Source organism: Carcharodon carcharias, chromosome 1 (genome assembly GCF_017639515.1).
Source record: "Carcharodon carcharias isolate sCarCar2 chromosome 1, sCarCar2.pri, whole genome shotgun sequence".
NCBI classification, from domain to species: domain Eukaryota; kingdom Metazoa; phylum Chordata; class Chondrichthyes; order Lamniformes; family Lamnidae; genus Carcharodon; species Carcharodon carcharias.
In genome coordinates this window covers 273,459,247-273,472,530 of record NC_054467.1, presented here as the reverse complement: position 1 = coordinate 273,472,530, position 13,284 = coordinate 273,459,247, and the positions used below count along the sequence as shown (strand labels likewise).

General features: G+C 47.8%; 1 protein-coding gene across 3 annotated transcripts in view; it reads right to left on the bottom strand.

Moving 5' to 3' along the window:
- Nucleotides 1-2,646: 2,646 nt before the first annotated feature.
- The window catches only part of LOC121281698 (rho-related BTB domain-containing protein 2-like), a 443,351-nt gene continuing 432,713 nt past the window's right edge, over nucleotides 2,647-13,284 (bottom strand). For 2 of the 3 annotated variants that reach the window (XM_041194627.1, XM_041194631.1), the window contains one exon: nucleotides 2,647-5,038. In XM_041194627.1, the coding sequence (XP_041050561.1) occupies nucleotides 4,866-5,038 (173 nt within the window). In that variant the 3' untranslated portion in view covers nucleotides 2,647-4,865. The remainder of the gene's footprint in view (nucleotides 5,039-13,284) is intronic. The other variant, XM_041194629.1, reaches the window with a different exon arrangement.

Sequence of the window (13,284 nt, the reverse complement as noted above, 5' to 3'; positions counted from 1 at the left end):
GCAGTGTGGTGAAGGGGCGATCGATATTTAAAATGTGACAGGAAGGGGCAGAAATTATAAGCAGGAGAGTGTAGCAGAAATTAGAACCAGACTGATTAATAATGTTAAAAAGGCAAAGCAAAGCTGTGAAAGCAGGTAGCATTTGTGACAAGCTAGATGAGTTGACGGCACAATTAGAAATAAAACTCAGTATTCACGGGTATTGATGTTCCGGAAAAAATGGGCAAAAAGGAAGAGGAGGTGGGGTAGCTTTGTTAATAAAATAAGCTATCAGTGCAGTGGTGAGTAATGATATAGGTGCAATAGGTCGTGATGTGGAATTAGTTTGGGTGGAAATAAGGAATAGCAAAAGGAAGAAGTCATTGGTGGGAGTCGTCTATAGACCCCCGAAGAGTTGCCTCTCTGTAGGACAAAGTATAAACCGGGTAATAATGGAGGTGTGTAAGAAGGGTGCTACAATTATCATGGGTGATTTTAATCTGCATATTGACTGGACAAATCAGGTTGGCAGGGGTAACATGGAAGATGAATTTGTAGAGTGCATCAGGGATTGTTTCTTAGAGCAAAACGTCACTGAACCTACCCGGGAACAGACTATTTTAGATCTCATAATGTGTAATGAAGTGGGATTAATAAGAGATATCGTAGTTAAGGATCCTCTAGGGGTAGCGATCACAACATGGTAGAATTTCAAATTCAGTTCGAGGGCGAGTTACTCGTGTCTCAAACCAGTGCCCTCAAGTCAAATAAGGACAATTGCAGAGATATGAAGAAAGAGTTGTCTAAAGCGGGCTGGGGAAATAGACTAAGGGGAAGGTCAGTGGATGAGCAGTGACAGATATTTAAGCAGATATTTCATAATGCTCAGCAAAAATTTATCCCAGTCAAAAAGGACTTGATGAGAAGGATGAACCACCCGTGGTTAACAAAGGTGGTCAAGGAGAGTATCCAATCAGAAACTAAGGCATACAAAGCAGCAAAAACTAGCGGTAGGCCAGAGGATTGGGAATTCTTTTAGGAACCAGCAGTAAATGACTAAAGAGGGAGGAAATTGATTCTGAAAGTAAATTGGCAAGGAATATAAAAACAAACAGCAAGAGCCTCTGTGGCTATATAAAAAGAGAGTAGCTAAAGTGAGTGTGGGACCCTTGGAGGATGTGACTGGAGAATTGATAATGGGGAACAGGAAAATGGCAGATAATTTTCATCAATATTTTGCATCAGTCTTCACGGTGGAGGACACTATACACATCCCAAAGATATCAGAGAAGCAAGGGGCTAATGGGAGGGAAGATCTTGATCACGAGGGACAAAGTATTTGACAAACTAATGGGATAAAGGCAGACAAGTCACCAGGACCTGATGGCCTGAATCCAAGGGTTTTAAAGGAAGTGGCTTTAGAGATAGTGGAGGCATTGGTCAAAATATTTCATAACTCCAGGAGGGCCCCAGAGGATTGGAAAACTGATAAAGTGAAGCCCCTGTTCGAGAAGGGAGGGAGACAAAAAGCAGGAAACTATAGGCCAGTCAGCCTAACATCTGCCTTTGGGAAAACACTAGAGCCCATTATTAAGGAAGAAATAGCAGGACATTTAGAAAAGCTTAACACAGAGTCAACATGGTTTTGTGAAAGGGAAATCATGTTTGACAAATTTGCTAGAATTCTTTGAGGATATAACAATGAGAGTTGGTAAAGGGGAACCAGTAGATTTATTTGGATTTTCAGAAGGCACTCGATAAGGTGCCACATAAAAGGTGCACAAGATAAGAGCTCATGACATTGGGGGTAATGTATTTATATGGATTGAGGATTGGTTAACACACAGAAGACAGAGAGTCAGGATTAATGCGTCTTTATCAGATTGGAATACTGTAACTGGTGGAGTGCCACAAGGGTCAGTCCTTGGGCCTCAATTATTTACAATTTATATTAATGACTTTGGTTACCATTGACCAGAAACTGAACTGAACTAGCCATATAAATACCGTGGCTACAAGAGCAGGTCAGAGGCAGTGAGTATCTCACCTCCCGACTCCCCAAAGCCTGTCCACCATCTACAAGGCACAAGTCAGGAGTGTGATAGAATATTCCCCACTTGCCTGGATGAGTGCAGCTCCCACAACACTCAAGAAGCTGGACACTGTCCAGGACAAAGCAGTCGCTTGATTGGTACCACATCCACATTCATTCCCTCTACCACCGACCACAGTAGCAGCAGTGTGTGTACCATCTACAAGCAGCACTGCAGCAACTCACAAAGGCTCCTTAGGCAGCACATTCCAAACCCACGACTACTACCATCTAGAAGGACAAGGGCAGCAGGTGGATGGGAACACCACCACCTGGAAGATCCCCTCCAAGCCACCCACCATCCTGACTTGGAAATATATCGCCGTTCCTTCACTGTCGCTGGGTCAAAATCCTGGAACTCCCTCCCTAACAGCGTCAGGGTGTACCTACACCACATGGACTGCTGCGGCTCAAGAAGGTAGCTCACCACCACCTTCTCAAGGGCAACTAGGGATGGGCAATAAATGCTGGCCCAGCCAGAGAAGCCCACATCCTGTGAATGAATAAAAACTATCGCATCACACCCATCACATTCACATTGAAAAAAGCAATTAAGAAGCGCTGGTTTTAATATTGTAAACTTTAATACTGTAACTATTAGTCAATAAGGCAGATGATGAAACTGCAATTCTGTAGGAAAACAGCCCTTTCTTCCAGTCGAATGTTCAGCGTCGGACAGTGACTGGGGGACAGTGACCGGGGGACAGTGACCGGGGGACAGTGACCAGGGAAGAGTCTGCAGGGTCGGACAGTGACTGGGGGACAGTGACCAGGGGAGAGTCTGCAGGGTCGGACAGTGACTGGGGGACAGTGACCAGGGGAGAGTCTGCAGGGTCGGACAGTGACTGGGGGACAGTGACCAGGGGAGAGTCTGCAGGGTCGGACAGTGACCGGGGGACAGTGACCAGGGGAGAGTCTGCGGGGTCGGACAGTGACTGGGGGACAGTGACCAGGGGAGAGTCTGCAGGGTCGGACAGTGACTGGGGGACAGTGACTGGGGGAGAGTCTGCGGGGTCGGACAGTGACCAGGGGACAGTGACCGGGGGACAGTGACCAGGGGAGAGTCTGCAGGGTCAGACAGTGACCGGGGGACAGTGACCGGGGGACAGTGACCAGGGGAGAGTCTGTGGGGTCGGACAGTCTGCCGGGTCGGACAGTGACCGGGGGACAGTGACTGGGGGAGAGTCTGCAGGGTCGGACAGTGACCGGGGGACAGTGACCGGGGGAGAGTCTGCGGGGTCGGACAGTCTGCCGGGTCGGACAGTGACCGGGGGAGAGTCTGCGGGGTCGGTCAGTGACTGGGGGACAGTGACTGGGGGAGAGTCTGCAGGGTCAGACAGTGACTGGGGGACAGTGACCAGGGGAGAGTCTGCGGGGTCGGACAGTCTGCTGGGTCGGACAGTGACCGGGGGACAGTGACTGGGGGAGAGTCTGCAGGGTCGGCCAGTGACCGGGGGACAGTGACCGGGGGAGAGTCTGCGGGGTCGGTCAGTGACCGGGGGACAGTGACTGGGGGAGAGTCTGCAGGGTCGGACAGTGACCAGGGGACAGTGACTGGGGGAGAGTCTGCAGGGTCGGACAGTGACCGGGGGACAGTGACCAGGGGAGAGTCTGCGGGGTCGGACAGTCTGCGGAGCTGGACAGTGACTGGGGGAGAGTCTGCGGGGTCGGACAGTCTGCCGGGTCGGACAGTGACCGGGGGACAGTGACCAGGGGAGAGTCTGCGGGGTCGGACAGTCTGCCGGGTCGGACAGTGACCGGGGGAGAGTCTGCGGGGTCGGTCAGTCTGCGGAGCTGGACAGTGACCGGGGGAGAGTCTGCAGGGTCAGACAGTCTGCAGGGTCGGACAGTGACCGGGGGAGAGTGACCAGGGGAGAATGATCGGGGGAGAGTGACCGGGGGAGAGTGACCGGGGTGTGATTATTGTCAGTAACTGTTAACTTGTGTTGCTGGATAATTTCAATAGGAGTTGAAGGGAATGGGGAATGTGATGGGAATATGTTGGGAATGTGATTGGGAATGTGATTGGGACTGTATTGGGAATGTGATTGGGAATGTGTTGGGAATGTATTGGGAATGTGATTGGGAATGTGTTGGGAATGTGATTGGGAATGTGTTGGGAATCTGATTGGGAACGTATTGGGAGTGTGATTGGGAATGTGTTGGGAATGTGTTGGGAATGTATTGGGAATGTGATTGGGAATGTGTTGGGAATGTGATTGGGAATGTGATTGGGAATGTGTTGGGAACGTATTGGGAATGTGATTGGGAATGTGATTGGGAATGTGTTGGGAATGTGTTGGGAAGTACAGGTCACATCTTCAGGTGAGGAGTTGACCAAATGGTCTAAGCCACAGGTGGTAAAGTACAAAGTTGGTTAACAGTCTATTGAGGTGCAAAGTGCCTGAGGTCAGAGAGTAACAATGAATGGGGTATTATTACTGGGGAAAGTTCTGTTCTCCACATGGATTGATTAGATTCCCCAGGGATCTGTAGAGCATATTCCCTGAAAAAGGTTTCAGCAAAAACTCAAGCCCTTATGTTCCAAGGGATGGAAGTGAATCAAATATTGAGGTGAGATGCCAAGATCCAACAGTCACTCTCAGGATCATGAGCTCTTATCTGCTAGGGTATGTCTCTGTTTTGGTTTCCTATCACTGCCATGTACCCATGAAGCACTGGATTCTTGGGTGTAACACCGGCATTCTCCCAATCCGTCTCGGCTTTGAACAGAGGTCACTGTTCTGCTGGTCTTTCCTGGTGCCCAGTGGGTCCATCTGGGGCTGGCAATTCTCTATGTGACAGGTGTGGATCTGGACCGCCAGAAACTCCACTTCCTCTTGCTGTGCTGCTCGTGTAGGAGTTCACCCTCTCGCTCTCGTTCTTTCCGTGTGCGGTTGTAACAATCCTCTGCCTTCAGGTACCAGACTGGTGGCCAACGCCACTTCTCAAAATGTCTCTTGTTCTCTAGGAACACAAAAAGCAGGAAGAACATCAGGAGCAGGCCAAATCCACCAAATTCACAAGAGCTGCAAACTTAGCACATCCTGTTCCACGTGGAACTGCAGGGCATTTCTCCTATTCTGAACACTCACATGTGCTCAGTTGGATCATGGAGGCTGAGCAGCAGCTGGTGTCACTGAGGTGCTTCTGTGACATTGGGGGCTTTGTGGATAGCATGTTTATAGATGTGCTCACCCTGCAGCTTAAGGGTTTGCAGAGAAAGAGGGAATGGGTCACCACCAGGGAGTCAGAAAGGAGCAGGAATCCCCCAAGTGACTCCCACTCTTCAGTACTGAATACTGATGAGAATGATAGTTCCTCAGGAGAATGCAGTCAGAGCCAAGCCTGGGGCACTACGGGTGGCTGAGCTGTACAGGGTGTGGAGAGAGGGGGCAGGAGGGAGAATAGAAAAGCAATCGTGATCCTAATTCAGTTACATTTAGCATAGTTATGGAAAACATAATCACAGAGAAGCAGAGAATTATTACAGCACAGGAGGCCATTCGGCCCATCATGCCTGCACTGGCTCTCCGAATGAGCAACTCACTCAGTGCAATTCTCCCACCTTCTCCCCATAACTGGAAAAGGACAAAGGTTCACCAGGTGTAACATTTCTCGATGGGGACTAGAAAGGTGATTTCACAGGATTGGACAGGAAACAGTTACTTTCAGTGAAGCCAGAGTCAGCAATGCAGGAACTTACACCAAGAAGCTCGGGGTTTCAGAACAAATACCTTCCCCAAAGCAAGAGGATGGGATGTCAAAGGGCATACAGATCAGCATAGAGCAAAACACAAGGGATTGTGCTAACTGCCAGGCACTCAATATTTCAGAAATCTGAGAGCAATGTAGAAGGTACAGAGGTGAAATCAAAAAGGAAATTAGGAAGGCAAAGTGGGGACAAGTAAAAACATTGGCGTATGAAAAGAAAACAGTTTTAGAAATAAAGAGTGTGGGGCTGAAGAAAGAGTAAAGGTGATCCAGTGACTATAAAGCTACCTGTGTGTGCAGACTGAACACACGGCTAGGTTCTTAAGACACTTTCACGAGAGAGAAGGGAAGCAGATATTGCAGTGAGGGAGGGGGAATGTGAAATATTAAATGGGACAAACAGTGAAAAAGCAAAGATTAGAAATTGAAAGTGGACAAATCACCAGGTAGGTGATTTTCCTTCGACAGCACCTTCCAGACCCATGACCACCAACATCGGGAAGGACAAGGGCAGCAGATAGATGGGAACGCCACCACCTGGAAGTTCCCCTCCAAGTCACTCACCATCCTGACTTGGAAATATATCGCCGTTCCTTCACTGTCGCTGGGTCAAAATCCTGGAACTCCCTCCCTAACAGCACCGTGGCTGTACCTACACCACATGAACTGCAGTGGGTCAAGAAGGCAGCTCACCCCCACCTTCTCAAGGGGCAATTAGGGATGGGCAATAAACGCTGGCTCAGCCAGCAAAGCCCACATCCTGTGAATGAATGAAAAAGAAGCTCCAGGTGAAATGTACATCAGGCTGCAAAGGAAACAAGAATGGGCCAGGTTCAAGAGGCTGAATGGTCTCCTCCTGCTCCTATTTCTCATGTTCCACATTCTTATGTAAGAAATTGCCCTTGAGAAGGTGGTGGTGAGCTGCCTTCTTGAACTGCTGCAGTCCATGTGGCGTAGGTACACCCACTGTGCTGTTAAGGGACGCGATGGCATAGTGGCGTTGTTGCTGGACTAGTTATTCCAGAGACCCAGGCTAATGATCTGGGGACCCAGGTTCCAATCGGCAGATGGTGGAATTTGAATTCAATAAAAATCTGGAATTAAAATTCTGATGATGACCATGAAACCATTGTCGATTGTTGTAAAAACCCATCTGGTTCATTAATGTGCTTTAGGGAGGGAAATGTGCCATCTGGCCAACAGACCCACAGCAATGGGTCTTGACTCTTAAATGCCTGAGCAAGCCACTCAGTTGTAGAAAACAGCTAAAAGAAAGTCAATAAGGAATGAAACCAGACAGACCACATGACGTTGACCTAGGCACCTGAAACGACAACAGCAATCTCAGCCCTGTCAACCCTGCAAAGACTGACTGTGGTATCTGGGAATCAGGGGGAAAACTCTCCACTGGTTGGAGTCATACCCAGCACAAAGGAAGATGGTTGTGGTTGTTGAAGGTCAGTCATCTCAGCTCCAGGACATCACTGCAGGAGTTCCTCAGGGTAGTGTCCTCGGCCCAACCATCTTCAGTTGCTTCATCAATGACCTTCCTTCCATCATAAGGTCAGAAGTGGGGATGTTCACTGATGATTGCACAATGTTCAGCACCATTCACGACTCCTCAGGTACTGAATCAGTCCATGTCCAAATGCAGCAAGATCTGGACAATATCCAGGCTTGGGCTGACAAGTGGCAAGCAACATTCACACCACACAAGTGTCAGGCAATGACTGTAGGGTCAGAGTCATACAGCACAGAAACAGGCCCTTTGGCCCATCGTGTCCATTCTGGCCTTCAAGCCCCTATCTATTCTAATCCCATTTTCCAACACTTGGCCCGTAGTTTCAAGTGTTGATTTAAATATTTGTGAGGGTTCCTGCCTCTACCATCCCCTCAGGTGTGTGTTCCAGATTCCAACCACCCTCTGGGTGAAAAAAAATTTCCTTAAGTCCCCTCTAAACCTCCTGCCCCTTACCTTAAATCTATGCCCCCTGGTTATTGATGCCTCTGCTAAGGGGAAAAGTATCTTCCTATCTTCCCTATGTCCTTCATAATTTTGTATACCTCTATCAGGTCCCCCCTCACCCTTCCCTGCTCTAAGGAAAATAACCCCAGCCTATCCAGTCTCTCTTCATAACTGAAACGCTCCAGCCCAGGAACCTCCTGGTGAATTCCCTCTGCACCCCCTCCAGTGCAATCACATCCGTCCTATAGTGTGATGAACAGAACTATACACAGTACTCCAGTTGTGGCCTAACTAGCATTTTATACAGCTCCAACATAACCTCCCTACTCTTATATTAAATGCCTTGGCTAATAAAGGCAAGTATCCCATATGCTTTCTTAACCACCTTATCTACCTGTGCTGCTGCCTTCAGGGATCTATGGACATGTACACCAAGGTCCCTCTGATCCTCTGTACTTCCTACAGTACTACCATTCACTGTGTATTCCCTTGCTGTGTTAGTCCCCCCAAAATGCATCACTTCACACTTCTCAGGATTAAATTCCATTTGTCACTTCTCTGCCCATCTTACCAGCCCGACTATATCATCCTATATCTAAGGCTTTCCTCCTTATTATTTACAACATCACCAATTTTCGTGTCATCTGCGAACTTACTGATCAATAGTCCTATATTCACATTGAAATCATTAATGTACATTACAAACAGCAAGGGTCCCAGCATCGATCCCTGTGGTACACCACTCATCACAGGCTTCCAATCGCAAAAACAACCTTCGACCATCACCCTCTGCCTCCTGCCACTAAGCCAACTTTGGATCCAATTTGCCAAATTGCTCTGGATCCAATGGGCTCTTACCTTCTTGACCATTCTCCCATGTGGGACCTCGTCAAAAGCCTTACTGAAGTCCATGTAGACTACATCAACTGCACTACCCTCATCTACATAACTAGTCACCTCCTCGAAAAATTAAATCAAATTTGTTAGACATGATCTCCCCCTGACAAAGCCAGGCTGACTGTTCCTGATTAATTCTGTCCCTCAGAACTTTCTCCAATAGTTTCCCCACCACTGATGTTAGACTCACTGGTCTGTAATTACCTGGTTTATCCCTACTACTCTTCTTGAATAATGGTACCGCATTCGCTGTCTTCCAGTCCTCTGGCACCTCTCCTGTGGCCAGAGAGGAATTCTCATCTGGGCCTGGGGATTTATCCACTTTTAAGCCTGCTAAAACAGCTAATACCTCCTCCCTTCCAGTGCTAATTTGTTCAAGTATACACAGTCCCCCCACCCTGAATTCTGCACATACATTGTCCTTCTCCAGAGTGAACACAGATAAAAAGTAATCGTTCAAAACTTCACCTGCATCCTCTGGCTCCATACACAGATTGTTACTTTGGTCCCTAATGGGTCCTACTCTTTCCCTGGTTATCCTCTTGTCCTTAATATATTTATAAAATGCCTTGGCATTTTCCTTTATCTTGCCCGCCAGGGCTTTTTCATGCCCCCTCTCCACTCTCCTAATTTCTTGTTTTAAGTACATCCCCCCCCTACACTTTCTGTACTCTCTAGAGCTTCCGCTGTTTTCAGCCTCTGTATCTGCCATTAGCCTCCTTTTTTTCCCTTATTCAATCCCCTATATCTCTTGACATCCAGGGTTCCCTGGACTTGTTGATCCCACCTTTCACCATTATGGGAACTTATTGGCCCTGAACTCTATTTCCTTTTTGAATGACTCCCACTGGTCTGATGTAGAGTTTCCTACAAGTAGCTCTCCCCCAGTCCACTTTGGCCAGATCCTATCTTATCATATTGAAACCAGCCTTCCTCCAATTCAAGACCTTTATTTCTGGTCCATCTTTGTCCTTTTCCATAACTACCTTAAATATTACATAGTTATGGTCACTATCCCCAGAATGCTCCCACACTGACACTTCTACCACTTACCTGGCTTCATTCCCTAAGATTAAGTCCAGTACCGCCCATTCTCTTGTCAGACTTTCTATGTGTTGGCTCAAAAAGCTCTCCTGGATGCACTTTTAAGAATTCTGTCCCCTCTAAGCCTTTCCCACTAAGACTATCACAGTTAATATTGGGGAAGTTGAAATCCCCGACTATTATTACCCTATTATTTTTACATTTCTCTGAGATTTGCCTACATATCTGCTCCTCTATCTCCCTCTGACTGTGTGGAGGCCTAGAGTATACACCCAGCAAAGTGACTGCCCCCTTTTTGTTTTTAAGTTCTACCCCTATGGCCTCATTTGAGGAACCTTCTAAGATACCATCCCTCCTTATTGACTCCTTGATCAATAGTGCAATGTCACCTCCTCTTTTACACCCTAGCCTCTGTCATGCCTGAAGATTCTATACCCTGGAATATTGAGCTGCCAGTCCTGCCCTTCCCTCAACCATGTCTCTGTGATAGCAACAATATCATATTCCCATGTGTTAATCAACGTTCTCAATTCATCTGTCTTACGTGTAAGACTCCTTGTATTAAAATAGATACAATCCAGCCTTTCTTTATTCCTTTGTGCCTTAACAGGTCTATATTTGCTCTGTCTTCCAGACTCAATTAGCTTCTCTTCTTTATTTGGCTGTGCATCACCCCTACTGTACCTCCACTCTGTATCCCATCCCCTGCCAAATTAGTTTAAATCCCCCTCCCAACTGCACTAGGAAACCTCCCCACACGAATAAAGACAAAATACTGTGGATGCTGGAAATTTGAAACAGAAACGAAAATTGCTGGAAAAACTCAGCAGGTCTGACAGCATCTGTGGAGAAGAAGATAGAATTATCGTTTCGAGTCTGTATAGCTCTGAAGAAGTCATATGGACTCGAAACGTTAACTCTGTCTTTCTCCCCGCAAGGATGTTGGTCCCATTCTGGTTCGGGTGCAACTTGTCTGATTTGTACAGGCCCCACCTTCGCTAGAAACAGACCCAGTGATCCAGGAAACTAAAGCCCTCCCTCCTGCACCATCTCTTCAGCCGCGCATTTATCCTCTCTATCCTTCTATTCCTATACTCACTAGCACCTGGCACAGGGAGTAATCCAGAGATTACAACCTTTGAGGTTCTGCTTTTTAATCTGCTAGCTTGCTCCATAAATCTTTATTGCAGGACCTCAACCCTCTTTCTACCATCTCCAACAAGACAGAATCTAACCATAGCCCCTTGACATTCAATGGCATTACCTTCACTGAATCTCATTGTCAGTGGCCATAGTACTGGGGGTAGTATATTAACATGGATAGAGGAGTGGCTAACTAATAAAAAACAGATTGGGATAAGGGAGCATTTTCAGGATGGCAACCTGTAACTAGTGGAGTGCCACAGGGATCAGTGCTGGGGCCACAATTATTTACAATATATATTAATGACTCAGATGAGGGAAGTGAGTGTACAATCGCCAAGTTTGTCTCTGATACAAAAATAGGCAGGAAGGCAAGTGGTGAGAATGACACAAAGAGTCTACAGAGGGATATAGACAGGTTAAGTGAGTGGGCAAAAACTTGGCAGATGGAATATAATGTGGGAAACTTTGGCAGGAAGAATAGAGGAGCTGAATATTATTTAAATGGAGAAAGACTGCAGAAAGCTGCAGCACAGAGGGATTTGGGAGTCTTTGTGCATGAATTGCAAAAAGCTAACATACAAGTTCAGCAGGTAATGGGGAGGCAAATGGAATGTTAGCCTTTATTTCAAAGGGAATGGAGTATAAAATTAGGGAAGTCTTGCTAAAACTATACAAGGCACTAGTTAGACCACACCTAGAATACTGTGAATAGTTTTGGTCCCCTTATCTAAGGAAAGATTGACAGGCATTGGAGGCAGTCCAGAGAAGGTTCACTAGGTTGATCCCGGGTATGGAGGGATTTTCTTATGAGGAGAGGTTGAGTCGGTTGGGCCTGTACTCATTGGAGTTTAGAAGAATGAGAGGTGACCTTATTGAAACATATAAGATTCTTAGGGGGCTTGACAGGGTAGATGCTGAGAGGTTGTTTCCCCTTGTGGGAGAGTCTAGGACCAGAGGGCATAATCTCAGAGTAAGGGGGCACCCATTTAAAACAGAGATGAGGAGGAATTTCTTCTCTCAGAGGGTGTTGAATCTGAATTCTTTACCGCAGAGTGCTGTAGAGGCTGGGTCGTTCAGTATATTCAAGGCTGAGATAAACAGATTTTTAATCAGTAAAGGAATCAATGGTTATGGGGAAAAGGCAGGAAAGTGGAGTTGAGGATTATCAGATCAGCCATGATCTCATTGAATGGCGGAGCAGACTCGATGAGTGAGAATTCATTGGTGCGAGATAAGTGGGGGGTATATTTTGGACCCTTGAATGAGTGTGGGACCTTGCATCCCATCGATCAGCTATTCAATCCCTGAAACTTGGAGAGGGATAAAAGCGAAATATATTCACAATGTTGCAGATTATATCCATGGTACCATTGTGCATTCAACATGTCTTCACTTTCCCAGCTCTATCGCAACGTCTGGATGCAGCCCTGACATGAAGCTGAGGTGGAGGCAGCCCTGCTGACTGCTATATCCTGCTGTCTGAGATGACTTTGGCAGACATTCTCTGGAGGCCTGAGGTCTGGAGGTCCCGGCCAGCTAAGGGTCTCCAGGGGAGGCGAACCCTCCTCAGCCCGACCTGCTGGAGTTGATGGGGTCACAGGCAGAGATTAGAAGTGGCAGGACACCTTTGGAGACTTGTGGGTGGATGCCGCCGGCTGGCTCTCCTCCTCCCTTTGGGTGCCTGAGGGCCCCTCCCCAACTCCTTGAGGAAAAGGGGCACCTGGAGGGAGGTCGAGGTGTCCCATCTCCCTCTCGCCTAGACACTGATGGAACACACCAATGGCTAGAGTGATAGGGTGCAGGCTTGAGTGCAAATCTGGCAGAAGGTGTGCACTCTGCTGGACCTGGGTCTCCAAGGCAGCGGTCAGCCTTCCCATGCAGACTTCAGTGTGCTCACCTGCCAGAACCACCACATCAGACAGGACATGGACAGACTCCTCCAACCTTCATTCCAGTCTGTGCACAGCCTCTGACAACCCTCCCTGATGTTCCCCCCGCCTGTTTCTGCAACTCCAACATTTCTGTCTGGGTCATCTGCAGACTGGGACTCAGCTGGGGCCTGGTGACCAGCAGTGCTGTAAGTGTCAGAGAACTTGGCTGTCGCTGCCTCTGTCTGCTGTGAAGTGGGTCTGTGAGGTAATCACCAGATTGTGACCTCGAACGTGGACCCACCAAGGTGCATTGGCAGAGAGTACAGGCGAACGTGGACCCACCAAGGTGCATTGGCAGAGAGTACAGGCGAAAGTGGACCCAACAAGGTGCATTGGCAGAGAGTACAGGCGAACGTGGACCCACCAAGGTGCATTGGCAGAGAGTACAGGCGAACAGGGTGACAGGTCCTCAGCCTCCTCATCAAAGTGGTGTGGGGGCTGGAGGGCTTGCTTAACCCCTTCCTTCGCCTTTTCTTCCTGGTGCCTGGAGAAGGGAGGAGAGAGAATTAGTGATT